Source organism: Podarcis melisellensis, assembly GCF_964234715.1.
Source record: "Podarcis melisellensis genome assembly, chromosome: 12".
NCBI classification, from domain to species: domain Eukaryota; kingdom Metazoa; phylum Chordata; class Lepidosauria; order Squamata; family Lacertidae; genus Podarcis; species Podarcis melisellensis.
Window position 1 is genome coordinate 54,284,441 of NC_138544.1, and position 13,030 is coordinate 54,297,470.

Here is a 13,030-nt window from a genome sequence, read left to right on the forward strand (position 1 = left end):
TCCCTTGGCCTGAAAGCAAGATGAGCGCCGCAATCCCATAGTCGCCTTTGATGGGACTTAACCGTCCAGGGGTCCTTTACCTATATAGTGAGAAGGTGGGGAGGGGTATTACCCATTCCCACCACCCTTCTGAGTAATACCCCTCCCCACCTTCTCACTATATAGAAGGGTCTGGAAACTTCTGTTTCAGTGTATCTGAAGAAGTGTGCATGCACACGAAAGCTCATACCAAGAACTAACTTAGTTGGTCTTTAAGGTGCTACTGGAAAAAAAAATTTGTTTCATCATAATTTTATTATTTATACCACACCCATCTGGCTGGGTTTCCCCAGCCACTCTGGGGAGCTTAAAGCATATACAAAAACATAGCAAAGCATCAAACATTTAAAACTAAATAAAGATTAAACTATTTACAATCTGGTATTTAAGGCTCACGTCATAAGAGTTAATCTTCCACCCGAATTGTTTCTAATTCAGAGCTAAGAGAGGCTGACCACCTATCTCTTGAACAGGCAAGGCACCAACACAGGAGTATCCCTCACTTTGTTGCTTTGATAGTTCACAAGCCAGAGGGGCAACCTCTGAAGAGGAAACGCTGGACTTCTAAGCCACAGAGTGCCTTACGTGTTGGGTAGGCTTAGTGAAAAAGGGTTGCATGCTGTGAAAATTTATCAGTTGATGGTCTCACTCACTCAAGAGACAGAGGAACCGCTTTTGCCACCAACAACCTAATTCACAGCCACACTGGCAGCGTAGAGTTTAACACTGTGCATGAGATTGTGCAAAGTTCTTATTATTGCAGCGCCATTTCCGAGTGAGGTCTTTCTCTAGGGTACATAAGAACTCTGGACAGGCTTCAATTGACCGTTTCCTAGGGCTTGGGCTTCACCCAGTATTCTTGATACATGGAATAAATGACACCTGGAAGAGAGAGAGAGAAATGTGTGTTAGATAGGAGGGTTTGAGTTCAAAGCCATCTTTCTTTGACTGGGGAAAGAGACGGCAACAAAACTACATCCTTGCTGGAAGACCTATCCCAAACAGTGGGACCAAGGAAGTCCGATTTAACAGTGTGATCTGTTGCGTATTCTTACTATGTGGGATACACATCTTGTAACGTAAAATTAGGGTGGGTGGAGGAGGTCCAGAACAGTTTGCCAGGGATCAGTTTATCTGTTTCTATTTCTGTGTAATGGGTGCAGAGGAAGCAGCTTGGGAACCACCATGGGAAGAAGGCTCAGAGCTCGGGGAGTGATGGTGGGGCAGTGATGAGTGGTCAGAGGGAGGAGACTGGGACTGGAGGAGGAGGTGTTGGAAGCTGAAGAGGGAACGGGCTTAGTGAGCAGGGGGAATTTGTGGTAGAGAGCAGTCCAGAATCTGAGGCAGAAGCAGGAGAGGAGGAAGGCCAAGAGGCAGAGATAAATCAGGCTTGTGAAGAGTCATGGGTGTTTCCACCTCCTCCTGCAACAAGCTCCCCTCCCCTCTGACTCCCAGAACCAGAAGCGGCATGAAAAGGGTGGAGGAGAGCTTGGCTGCACAGAGGCATAGTCTCCGATTGCTTGGGGAAAGCCCTGGAGGGGAGGGAACTTTCAGAGGCAGAGACGTTCAGTCTCAGCAGCTGATTCATGGGGCCAGACCTACCGAGAGTGAGCTTCTGTGCTCATTAGACCTGACAGCCAAGTCTGTGAATATTATGTTTTTGCTAATGGAGAGTTAACTCCAACTTTGAACGTTGATCCTCCACCTGATAGAAGGCTCTTGCCGCTTGGATCACAGGAAACAGTCTGCACAGCACAAAAGCAGCCCAGATCGATCCACCTTCTCAGGTACCTTGGGAAGCTGAAACAAAGGTTTTCAGGGAAAGGCTATTTGCCGCTTATCAGATCAAGGGACAGGAGTCTCCCGTTTCAGTACGTACCGCAGGTCATGGCCCCCACAACGAAGCCCTGCGCTGCGACACGCATATGAATCAGGTGGACGGACATTTTGGTGTCCCCTCTGTGCTTCAGCTTGTACAGCCCGTAGGCCACCACGGCTGCAAAACCCGAAATGCCTAGAAAAGGGGAACAGACGGTGAGAAGGTTTATGAACTCCTTGTTTGCTAGCCATGGCAACACCCTCAACAGAACTCTTGATGAAAGTGTGTGTGTGAGAAAGAGAGAGACAGGGAGCTAGCCACACCTGGGATCCCAAATGTTGCTAAGGTTCATGGAAGTTGCTTGCACTGAACACCTGAAAACCCTCAAGCGCCACACAGCGCCACAAAGTGCTTTTCAAATGCCTCTGTTTCAATTGTAGATGTCAGGGAACTGCCATCGGAGCCAGAGGGAGAGGGAGGGCTCCAGAGGGGTTCCGGAGAGCGTCCCGGGAGGGAGAGAGGCAGCCCATCTTCTGGGGAAGGAATTCAGCGTAGCACCAGTGGAGAAGGGGGGCAGATGGGGGAATTGGAGAGGAGGCTCCATGACTCCTCGCCGGAGACCAGCGGGGAGAGCACGGGTCCTCCGCTGCCCACACCCTTCCTGCGCAGAAGGCTTCTGCGCAGGGAGAGTAGGCAGTGACTAGGTGTTAAAGAGCTTCTTTGCTGGAAGAAGTTCAAGAAACGCCCACTGACGGATTCTGCCAGCGATTGAGACAGCCACGGGTGAGTGGCTGTCCGAACAGAAAGGGTTCACCCAGGTAACCCAGCCAGGTGTGGCGTCGATTTACGCACGAGCAACCCCTAGAACCATTACAGTAGAGTTGGAGCGAAACGCTAGTTTCTTCTCTCTTTTTTGCAATTTAATCTTTATTTTTTTAAAAATATTAGGTCCCTTCACCACAAAACGAACAAAATAAAAAAAGAGATCACATCAGTTACAAAGAAAACGTTACATATACAGTGGCACCTCTGGTTGCGAACGGGATCCGTTCCAGAGGCCCATTTGCAACATGAAAAGAACGCAACCAGTAGTGGCGCGTCTGCGCACGCACAGCTTGCGATTTGCCACTTCTGCACATGCGTGTGATGTCATTTTGCGCATCTGCACATGCGCGAGTGGCGAAACCCAGAAGTAACCCTTTCCGGTACTTCCGGGTCGCCGCAGGACGTAACCTGAAAGAATGTAACACGAAGCAGATATAACATGAGGTGTGACTGTAAAATAAAGTTCCTCCATATGTTGAGACTTCCATCACCCTCAGTATGGGTCCTTTGTTTACTTGTTGACTGCATATTTGTTTATCATTTGACTTACCATAAACCTTTGAAGCGTATAATAATAATAATAATAATAATAATAATAATAATAATTTATTATTTATACCCCGCCCATCTGGCTGGGCCTCCCCAGCCACTCTGGGCGGCTTCCATAAAAACCAAAAATACAGTAAAATCACACGTTAAAAACTTCCCTGAACAGAGCTGCCTTAAGATGTCTTCTATTACATTGCCGCAAGTTAATCAAAGCATGTCAAAGATTTCATATGAGAACAATGTTCTTTTAAATATAGGCTAAATAAATCCCATTCTTTGTTGAACTTTTGGTTTGCCTGCTTCCTAATTTTTCCTGTCATCTTTGCCACTTCTACATATTCAAATAATTTCTCCTGCCCCTCCATTTCAGTTGCTATTTATCTCCTTTCCACCATTTAGCTATTAACATTCTCGCAGCAGTAATTGCATACATGAATACCTTTCTCAGTTCCTTCAGAGTATCTGCATCAAGGATGCCTAAAAGAAAGGCTTGCGGGCTTTAGATAAAAGTTAAGCTGAACTTGTTTTTTAAACTCATTAGAAACAATTTCCCAAAATTTTCTTTCCTTTTTACATTTCCACCACATGGTGGTACATTAGATGATGATGATGATGATAATGGATAACCCGCCCACCTGGCTGGGCTTCCCCAGCTACTCTGGGTGGCTTCCAACGGAATATTAAAATACAGTAATGCATCAAACATTAAAAACTTCCTATAACAGGGCTGCCTTCATAAGTCTTCTAAAAGTCTGGTCAGAGTATTGCGGAAGAATGATGTCAATCAACATCTGATGATCTCCTTCTACTGGTCCACAATAGAAAGTGTCCTTTCATACTGCATCACGGTCTGGTACGCTGGTTGAACACCAACTGATAGGAAGTGCCTACAGAGGGTGGTGAATACAGCACAAGATATTATGTGCTGTCCCATGAGTCCGCGGAAGAACATTGCCCCAGGAGAGTGAGGAAAATTCTCAGGGATGATTCACACCCTGGCCGGCACTTTCTTGATCTCCTGCCCTTGGGCAGAAGATTGTAGAAGCATGATTTGTCGCACCAACAGGGTAAAGAACAGCTTCTATCCGTGGGCTGTAAGGCTGCCGAAGGAAAAGATAACAACAGAGCAACTGACTTCCGGGTTTGGTGGGTGTGCGTCGGTAAACGAGGGGAATTAAGACTAAGAGAGCTGAGTGGGGTGTGTGTGCTCATGTAATCTCACTGTATACAAGTTGTACAAGTGACAATAAAGTACTTCATTCAGTTCTACTGTGCTGGGTACAACAAGGAAGCAACATCTCAAGGGAATTTCCTGACTTTGTTTATACCCATTGCCTAAGAGGGAAATTGTGTTTCTTCCATAGATCACAAAAGGAGGGCAATGGCGAAATGTTTCTGTGTCAGAGCAACTTACCAATTGGGACAAACGGAGATTCCCGGGACTTTCTGATCAGCTTTGAGGTTTGGCTGTCGTCTGTCTCATAGCTAGGGAGAGGATTTTCTGAACCGGACGCCATGCTAACTGCAAGGAAGGAAGCGAGAAAAGATGAAAGATACTCATTCCTAACCTACCTGAAAAAAATTCCAGATTTTCCCCTGAAGAAGGTATCATAGAAAGGACCACTAGCGTCATCTAGTCCAACCCCCTGCAATGCAGAAAACCTTTGCCCCATGTGGGGCTCGAACCCGTGACCTTCAGATTAAGAGTCTCACGCTCTGCTGACTGAGCTATCCCAGCTACGTTTACTTTCTGATTTTGTTGTAATAAACTACACAAATGCATGAACACTTCACATGGTATTTCAAACCTAGACAGACAGAACAATAATACAAATATTGATATCAGCAACCCAGGAAATAATATCACAGGTCAAAGATACAGTCTAACAAGACAAAAGCATTAAAGGAGAGCAGTGAGGGGGTGTTGCCTAGGGAGTTCCAAGGGCCAAATGGAGAGGTGTTGGGGGCCACCAGGCCTGAGGTTCCTCAGCTCCACTATAGAAGGAACATTATTTTAACCGCTCCCAATACACTAGGTGAATTATATTCCTGTTACAGAGAAGTTACTTGGACTGTGGGGAAAAGTTTGGAGGAAGAAATTTGTTTGCAGAACCAAATATGCCCTTCAATCTAATCATACAACATCTGATCCATAGATCTGCTTGCCTAATTCTTCCAGGGATTTGCAATACCATGGTTATCATAAAAGGTAAAGGTAAAGGGACCCCTGACCATTAGGTCCAGTTGTGGCCGACTCTGGGGTTGTGGTGCTCATTTCACTTTATTGGCCAAGGGAGCCGGTGTACAGCTTCCAGGTCATGTGCCAGCATGACTAAGCCGCTTCTGGTGAACCAGAGCAGCGCAAGGAAACACCATTTACCTTCCCGCCGGAGCGGTACGTATTTATCTACTTGCACTTTGACGTGCTTTTGAACTGCTAGGTGGGCAGGAACAGGGACCGAGCAACAGGAGCTCACCCCGTTGCGGGGATTTGAACCGCCAACTTTCTGATCGGCAAGCCCTAGGCTCTGTGGTTTAACCCACAGCGCCACCCGCGTCTATGGGTTACCATAGAAGATACCAAATCTGTGACTATTTTATAGGGATGCCTTATTGCATACCAGGCCCCTTCATCTCAGCCTATCCTCTCACATGGAGAAAGCTTGCGTAGTTCCATGGAGTGCTTGAAAATGGAACGTAAATGTTTGTATGAATGGGGAGGGGCAATATGGCACCCACAGTATTTAATTCATAAGCGGAAACTGGGCAGAGTTAGTTTGAATACAGTACTAGCTATTGGGTTAGGATAAACGAAGCAACCAGAGGCCTTTCTCCTAGGCATGGTCGGCCAATTGGTGCCAAAGAAGGATAGAACTTTTTTTATGTATGCTACAACAGCAGCAAGAATACTCATTGCAAAGTATTGGAAGACACAGGATCTACCCACTCTGGAAGAATGGCAGATGAAGGTGATGGACTATATGGGATTGGCTGAAATGACTGGCAGAATCCGAGACCAGGGGAGAGAGACAGCAGAAGAAGATTGGAAGAAATTCAAAGACTATTTACAGAAATATTGCAAAATTAATGAATGTTAGAATGATGTCGGATAGAAATTAAGTGGTTTCCAGCTGTAATGTATTAAGAGAATATGGGGGGAAAAAGGTTTAGAAGTAGGTTAAAGTTTATTGATAAGGATTTGCTGAACTTACAATTTGAATTGGAATACAAAGAAGGGAGGTATGAGGAGGTCCGGGAAGTAAGTTAAAGGAAAATAACTTATGGAAAATTTGTGTGTGTGTTTTTTTTTTTTTTTATTTTTTATTTTTAACATTGAAAATTTTAATAAATATCTTTTTTTTTTTTTTTTTTAAAAAGGATAAACGAAGCAGGCAGCACCAGATTTAGGGCGGTTCCCCCGCAGAGGGTGCCGAGTTGAGGGGGCGTAAAATTGAGAAGACTCGTAATTGAGAAGATCCATATTGCGAAAGATTGCTGGGCTGCAAGGTAAACCAGATTGTTCCTGGTCCCTCGGTCACCTCAGTGCTCAGGGAAACAGCATGAGAAGAAGCAGAGGATTTTTTTTTTGAGGGGGGGGGAACACACAAGTGAGGTCACGGCAGCAGAGGAGTCAAGGTGAATGTGGAACATCAAAGAGCAAGGGTTTCCAAACTGATGCCCAGTTCCCCCTAAAAACAACATCCAGAACAACAGGCACAACCTGCTAAGGAACATAATAACCCAATAAAATTCAAGGCAGTAGCAATTAATTGCACATTTATTCAAAACCCAGCTGGAATTGTGTATTTAGTTTAATCAATTCAGCAAAAATTTGGGAACTTGATTCAGTGGCACCGGCTGGTCGAAGCCAGATAGACATTTATACCTCCACTGCCTCACTTTTCTCTTAGTGACCTCCTGGGTCAGGCATATCCAAAATGTGTTTCGGGGGCCTAATCCGGCCTGCTGGTCGATTTAATCCGGCCCCCGTGGCAGTATAGGGCAGTGGCGTAGCGTGGGGGGTGCAGGGGGGGGGCCGGCCGCACCGGGCGCAACATCTGGGGGTTAGGGTTAGGGGGCGCAAATCCACGGGTTAGGGGGTGCAAATTACTTGCCTTGCCCCGGGTGCTGACAACCCACGCTACGCCACTGGTATAAGGGTAAAATCCTAAATAAATATCCCCTGGCAGTTTAAATATACACCTTGCAATATAAATCTTATTTCTTTATTGATAAGTGGCTGGGAGTACAACTCCATTGAACGCTTTAGGACTTTATTTTTTCAGCAAACTCTCTCCTTCCTCAAACCAGTTTGCCTGAGGATATAAATGCGCCATTGCACTGTTCTGCTATAGACGGCTTCCCTTCCTACGCATTTCACATAATATAAAACATTTCCCAAGAGGAACGGAGCCAAGCCGTTCTAACGAAAGGACCGTTTAAAAATAATAATACTTTCTTGGGCCAGAGGGTGGCATAAGGAGAAAAGAGGCTGGACTCTGCCTTTCTTGCAACAGCAGCGACTCAAAGAGAAACCCTTCCATTGCGCCACCAAGCGCAGCTGACAAGCGGCTGGAGGGCTGGACACGGGTTCAAATCCGTGCAATGGCCAGGAACTCCTCGCCTACCTTGCAGGGCCGTTTTGGGAGGATTAAGGTGCAGATCCACATGCACGCAGCCTTGAGCAAAGTAGGGCATACGCGTAAAATAGGAATGCAATTCACGGAGTTTCCCCCAGTCAGATAATCCCTGTTTAAAAAGCACCTGCCCCTTCTCTTTAAAACCTGCTTAAAAGGTATTTCCTCCCCCAAAACCCCCACTAACTTCTCCTTGGGGTTTAATTTCCCCCTTTGCACCCGAGTCTCACCCCAGCAGCCGTCCCGGTGCTCGGACGACGGAGCCCCCGGAGCTACTGCGCGCAGCGCTTCTCAACCTGCGGGTCCCCAGATGTTGTGCGACTACAACTCCCATCATCCCCGAGCTCTGGCCTTGCTCGCTAGGAATGATGGGAGTTGTAGTCCAACAACATCTGGGGATCCACGGGTTGAGAAAGGCTGCTCCTGCCCTTCCCACCCTGAACGTTGCAGAGGCTCCAGAAATGAAATGACATGAAATACTTTATTGACACTTGTGGAAACTACAACTCCCAGAAAGCATTGCGCTGCTAGAGAGCTTCCCCCTATTGGTGGGCCGGACGGGGTTTTCCTCCCTCCCCCGCTGCGCTTTTCAAATGTCGATCACTCTATCCTGGCCAATCATAGGGAAGGAACCTAGACAGCTGCCTTTTTTTTCTGAATGAAATCGTTGGTCTGTCTAGCCCAGTGTTGCCTGCACGGACTGGCAGCATCTCTCCAGGCGGTTTTAGGCAGCGAGTCTTTCCTCGCCCTGCCTGGAGATGCCAGCAGGGCATGCCCGCTGGGGTATGGACCTTACCCCCTTCCTCTGCTGGGTTTAAGGAAGGCCAGCTCTGCTGTTTTATTGGAAGTGAAATATTTATTAAGAAGGTGCAAGCCTTATGTGAGAATAGGAGGCCTGCTCTTCACGTGTAGCGTGAGCAAGTGCCGTGCAAGACCTTGATGGCCAGGGTTCAAAATCTATCCCCGGTTTGTATGCTGTTGGTGGATTATTGTCGTTGTCTTGTTGGGCTGTGTATGTGATAAAGGGGAGCCATACCAGGGTAAAGGCGTCTTCTTCTGTTTGTCCCCGTGTCCGTTTCAGTTTATTGGTTAATTTTTCTAGTAGGGCTGTTTCCCATACTATTTGGTACCAGAAAGGGTTACTTCTGGGTTTTGGTGGTCGCGCATGCGCAGAAGTGCTAAAACGCTCTTTGTGCATGCGCAGAAGCGCCGAATCGCAACCTGTGTGTGCGCAGGCATGGGTTGCGAACGTGCCTCCCACACGGACATAGCTGTCAACGTTTCCCTTTTTCCAAGGGAAATTCCCTTATTCCGAATAGGATTCCTCGCAAGAAAAGGGGAAAGTTGACAGCTATGCGCATGGATCACATTCGCAACCTGAGCGTCCAGTGTATCGCGGTGTGATTTTAGAACCGATTTTGGCCGCTATATTGAAAAAAAACCACACAGCGATAAAACAGGCCATAAATTGTGCGATCTTACCACGCAAAAATGACAGAAAATTAGTTGGGGGGCAAGGGATGCAGCTGCGGACCCCCTGAGTGCATTCCTCAGACCCCCCCAGTGGTCCCCAGACCCTTAATTGGGAACCACTGATGTAAGAGGTTTCCATCCCAATCCCAAATCTGATTTGTGCCAGTGTACAGACTATGGAGGACGCAGCCAAATGCCTCCTCTGGAATCGCATTCTAATTGGTAATCAGTGTTTACTTAGGTAGCCATCCCTATGAGCAAAGAGACTGAACCATCTCCCTTCCCCAAATTGATTTCCCCCCCATCTGATGCTTGTTCTTCAGCAAACTGTTACCCAACTGGGGAAACAGGATGATGGGAAAAGCTGTCTGTGATTGTTTCACCTCACCTAGGTGACTGAACTCTTACCTTTCCCTTGCCCCCAAAGGTTATGTCCATTCGGACACCGGCAAAAAGTTTTGCAAAAGAAATTCTGTATGCCAGAGGTGACTGAAAGCCTTTCCCAGATGATTTTTTTGAGGGGATTGGGGGAGGAGAAGGAGAAAGCCCGAAAGTTTATTTTCAGCAGCAAACAACAAAATATTCGAGTCTTGTGTCGTGTGTGTTGGGAGTACAAGGTAAATGAGTAAAGTGGCACCTCGGGTTACATACGCTTCAGGTTACAGACGCTTCAGGTTACGGACTCTGCTAACCCAGAAATATTACCTCGGATTAAGAACTTTGCTTCAGGATGAGAACAGAAATCGTCCGGCGGCGCGGCGGCAGCAGCAGGAGGCCCCATTAGCTAAAGTGGTGCTTCAGGTTAAGAACAGTTTCAGGTTAAGAACGGACCTCTGGAACGAATTAAGTATTTAACCTGAGGTACCACTGCACTGCAAAGCTGCGAGGGGAAATGAGGCAAGGGAGAAAGAACAATTCACTGCATGAGGTGGTTCTGCAATAAAGTAGATTGGATTGGATTGATCTTTATTACGGCCATTGGCCCGTCACACGACAGTTTCCCATACCACCATAATGTACTTGAACCTCCAAATTTTAAACCGCCAAAACTTAGAAAAAAACAGACAAGAACCAAAGCAAAACAAAAACAAAAGACCAACATCATACATTGCAATAAATTTGTAACATAAACATCGCCCTCTGCTCATAAATTAATAGAAGACATCAATGGTGATATCACCTAATTACATCCTAAAAAATAGATCATGGTTTAAAGGGATTATCCGAGCCACACAAGAGTCCGTTTCTCTTCTTTAGGGATAGGACGCTGATCAAGAATCTGGCAACCATGAGTGATCTTAGGGGGTCATCATCATTTAATAGATATCTCAGTTTGGCTTCAGTCATATCATCGGCAATTCCCTTAAGATATTGAGCAAGAAACTTGCTCCTGGCCGATAAGTGAAAAGCACAATCAAGAATTATGTGATGCAACGATTCCGGTGCCCCCAATTACAATCACATAAGAGCGATATCTGTCCATTGAAGAATCTATTTCTCAGCACGTTCGATGGGAAGGTGTTGAATCTTGCCTTTACAAAGGCATATCTATGAGCCGAAGAAGTTAAGGAATTCAAATAGTTTGGGAGCCTTAAGAGCGGTAATAAACCAAGGTTTAGAGGTGAGCAGGTACCATTGCCCAAGACCATTTTCTGCTGCAAGTCCATCTCCTCTAGTTTACAGGTTACTGTTCTTTTAGCTGGAACTATGTCCTGCTCTAGTAATTTGGATGGGGAGATTCCCATTGCCGTAATTTTCAGCTGTAAATTTTTTACCCATGGGCTCTGGAAATCATCTCTCCACATACATTGTATCAAGTACAAGTTTGGGAGATTGTGCCATAGAGATAACCAGTGACAAAGTATGTGCTTCCACAGAGCGTTTTCCAGGGATACAATATTAAGTTCCATGCGTAACGCTGTATTACTTACACAGTTGGGCAGTTTCAATATCCCTCTTAAAAACTGATTTTGAATAACCTCTAGGTGAGATAGATTGACAAAAGTCCCCCAAATTGAGATGGCATAAGCAATTGTTGGAATCACCTTGGCCTTGAAGACTTTCAACGCCGATGGGATATGAAGGGCCCCATCGGTGAAGAAGAATCGCAAGATCGCCAAGGAGATAGATTTGGCTTTATTTGTGACATAGGCTACATGGGCCTTCCATCTAAGGTTATGTTGTAACCAAACTCCCAAATATTGGAATTTATAGACTTGTTCGATGGCTCTCCCATCAATTTTCCAATTATGGAGTTTCCGGCTCTTTGAGAAAACTAGTATCTTAGATTTTCCATAATTAATTGTAAGGGAATTTGCGTTACAATATGATCCAAAAATTTTCAAGGCCCTCCTGAGACCTACTCTAGAAAAGGAAAGGATGACAGCGTCATCCGCATATAGTAACAAAGGGCAGCGATAAAGTGCTAGGCGGGGTGCATGAATCCTTTCTTGAGCCTCTATTAGGGGAGTCCTCATGTCGCTTATGAACAAATTGAACAGGAATGGAGCCAATATACAACCCTGTCGGACACCTCTGTTAATGGGAATTGAATTGGTGAGATCACCCTCCGGGGTGAATCTCACTCTAGCCGCTGAGTTCTCATGGAGTTTGATTATTAGCCAGAGAAGCCTTCTATCGATGCCCCAGCGGGTGAGTTTTTCCCAGAGGATGCTCCTGGGGATACTATCGAATGCTGCCCTTAGGTCAATGAATGCCACACAGAGTTGGCCACCCTTTGGGGTGGAATATTTCCAGGCAAGATGCTGTAAAATTAGAATATGATTAATTGTTGACTGTTTTGGGTGGAATCCAGCTTGTTCGAGCCCAATTAATTTTTTCTCTTCGGACCATTGGACAAGTCTGTTCAGCAGGAAGCGGGCATACAGTTTCCCCACTATTGAGAGCAGACTGATATTTCTGTAATTCCCCGGGTCATCTGGTGAGCCCTTTTTGTGGATTGGAACGATAACAGTGTCCTTCCATACTTCCGGGATCATTCCAGAGTTGTTAACGGCATCGAAGATTGTCGCCAGGACTTTGGCCCACCAGTAGAAATGCAATAAAGTAGAAATGCAATTAGTGTTCACTGGGCTACCCCTTCCCCCAAAGTGATAAAATATTGCTGCAACAAGTGATGAGAAATAGACAAGTATTACACTTAGAATCCATCCATGGGTTGTATCCCAGAATAGCCCTTCTCAGAGTAGACCCATTTATCTCAGAGGATAGCTCAGTCAGTAGAGCATCTTAATCTCAAGGCCGTGGGTTCAAGATTCCTGCATTGCAGGGGGTTGGACTAAATGATCCTTGGGACCCATTGATTCTGTGATTCTGTGAAATGAACAGGCCTAAGTTAGCCATGTCCATTCATTTCAAGGAGTCTACCCGGAGCAGAGCCAGTTCTGGATTTAGATAAAGGTAAAGCGACCCTGATCATTAGGTCCAGTCGTGGACGACTCTGGGGTTGCGGCGCTCATCTTGCTCTATTGGCCGAGGGAGCCGGCGTACAGCTTCCGGGTCATGTGGCCAGCATGGCTAAGCCACTTTTGGCGAACCAGAGCAGCACACGGAAACGCCGTTTACCTTCCCGCTGGAGTGGTACCTATTTATCTACTTGCACTTTTGGGTGTGCTTTCGAACTGCTAGGTTGGCAGGAGCTGGGACCGTGCAACAGGCGCTCACCCTG

At 46.2% G+C, this 13,030-nt stretch overlaps 1 protein-coding gene and 1 long non-coding RNA gene across 2 annotated transcripts; one reads left to right on the top strand and one right to left on the bottom strand.

The window, feature by feature from the left end:
- Nucleotides 1-281: 281 nt before the first annotated feature.
- Nucleotides 282-7,945, bottom strand: LOC309353358 (HIG1 domain family member 1A, mitochondrial-like). The gene is made up of 4 exons (XM_081882772.1): nucleotides 7,861-7,945; nucleotides 4,647-4,754; nucleotides 1,919-2,053; nucleotides 282-921 (listed from the first exon to the last, which is right to left on the bottom strand). Exons 1-4 carry the CDS (start codon nucleotides 7,928-7,930, stop codon nucleotides 872-874), a joined length of 363 nt encoding a protein of 120 aa, XP_081738898.1. The 5' UTR covers nucleotides 7,931-7,945; the 3' UTR covers nucleotides 282-871.
- On the top strand, nucleotides 2,049-2,823 carry LOC309353386. Its single transcript, XR_014161771.1, has 2 exons — nucleotides 2,049-2,300; nucleotides 2,740-2,823. It is a non-coding gene; the product is annotated as an uncharacterized lncRNA (long non-coding RNA).
- Nucleotides 7,946-13,030: the final 5,085 nt, after the last annotated feature.

Bases quoted from the DNA above. Each gene is read 5' to 3' on its own strand.
- LOC309353358 (XM_081882772.1), bottom strand. From the start codon at position 7,930: ATGCCCTACTTTGCTCAAGGCTGCGTGCATGTGGATCTGCACCTTAAT. The intron at 4,755-7,860 runs GTAGGCGAGGAG...CCTTCCTTGCAG, and splicing joins TCCCAAAACGGCCCTGCAAG to TTAGCATGGCGTCCGGTTCA. The intron at 922-1,918 runs GTACGTACTGAA...TCTCTCTTCCAG, and splicing joins TGTGGGGGCCATGACCTGCG to GTGTCATTTATTCCATGTAT.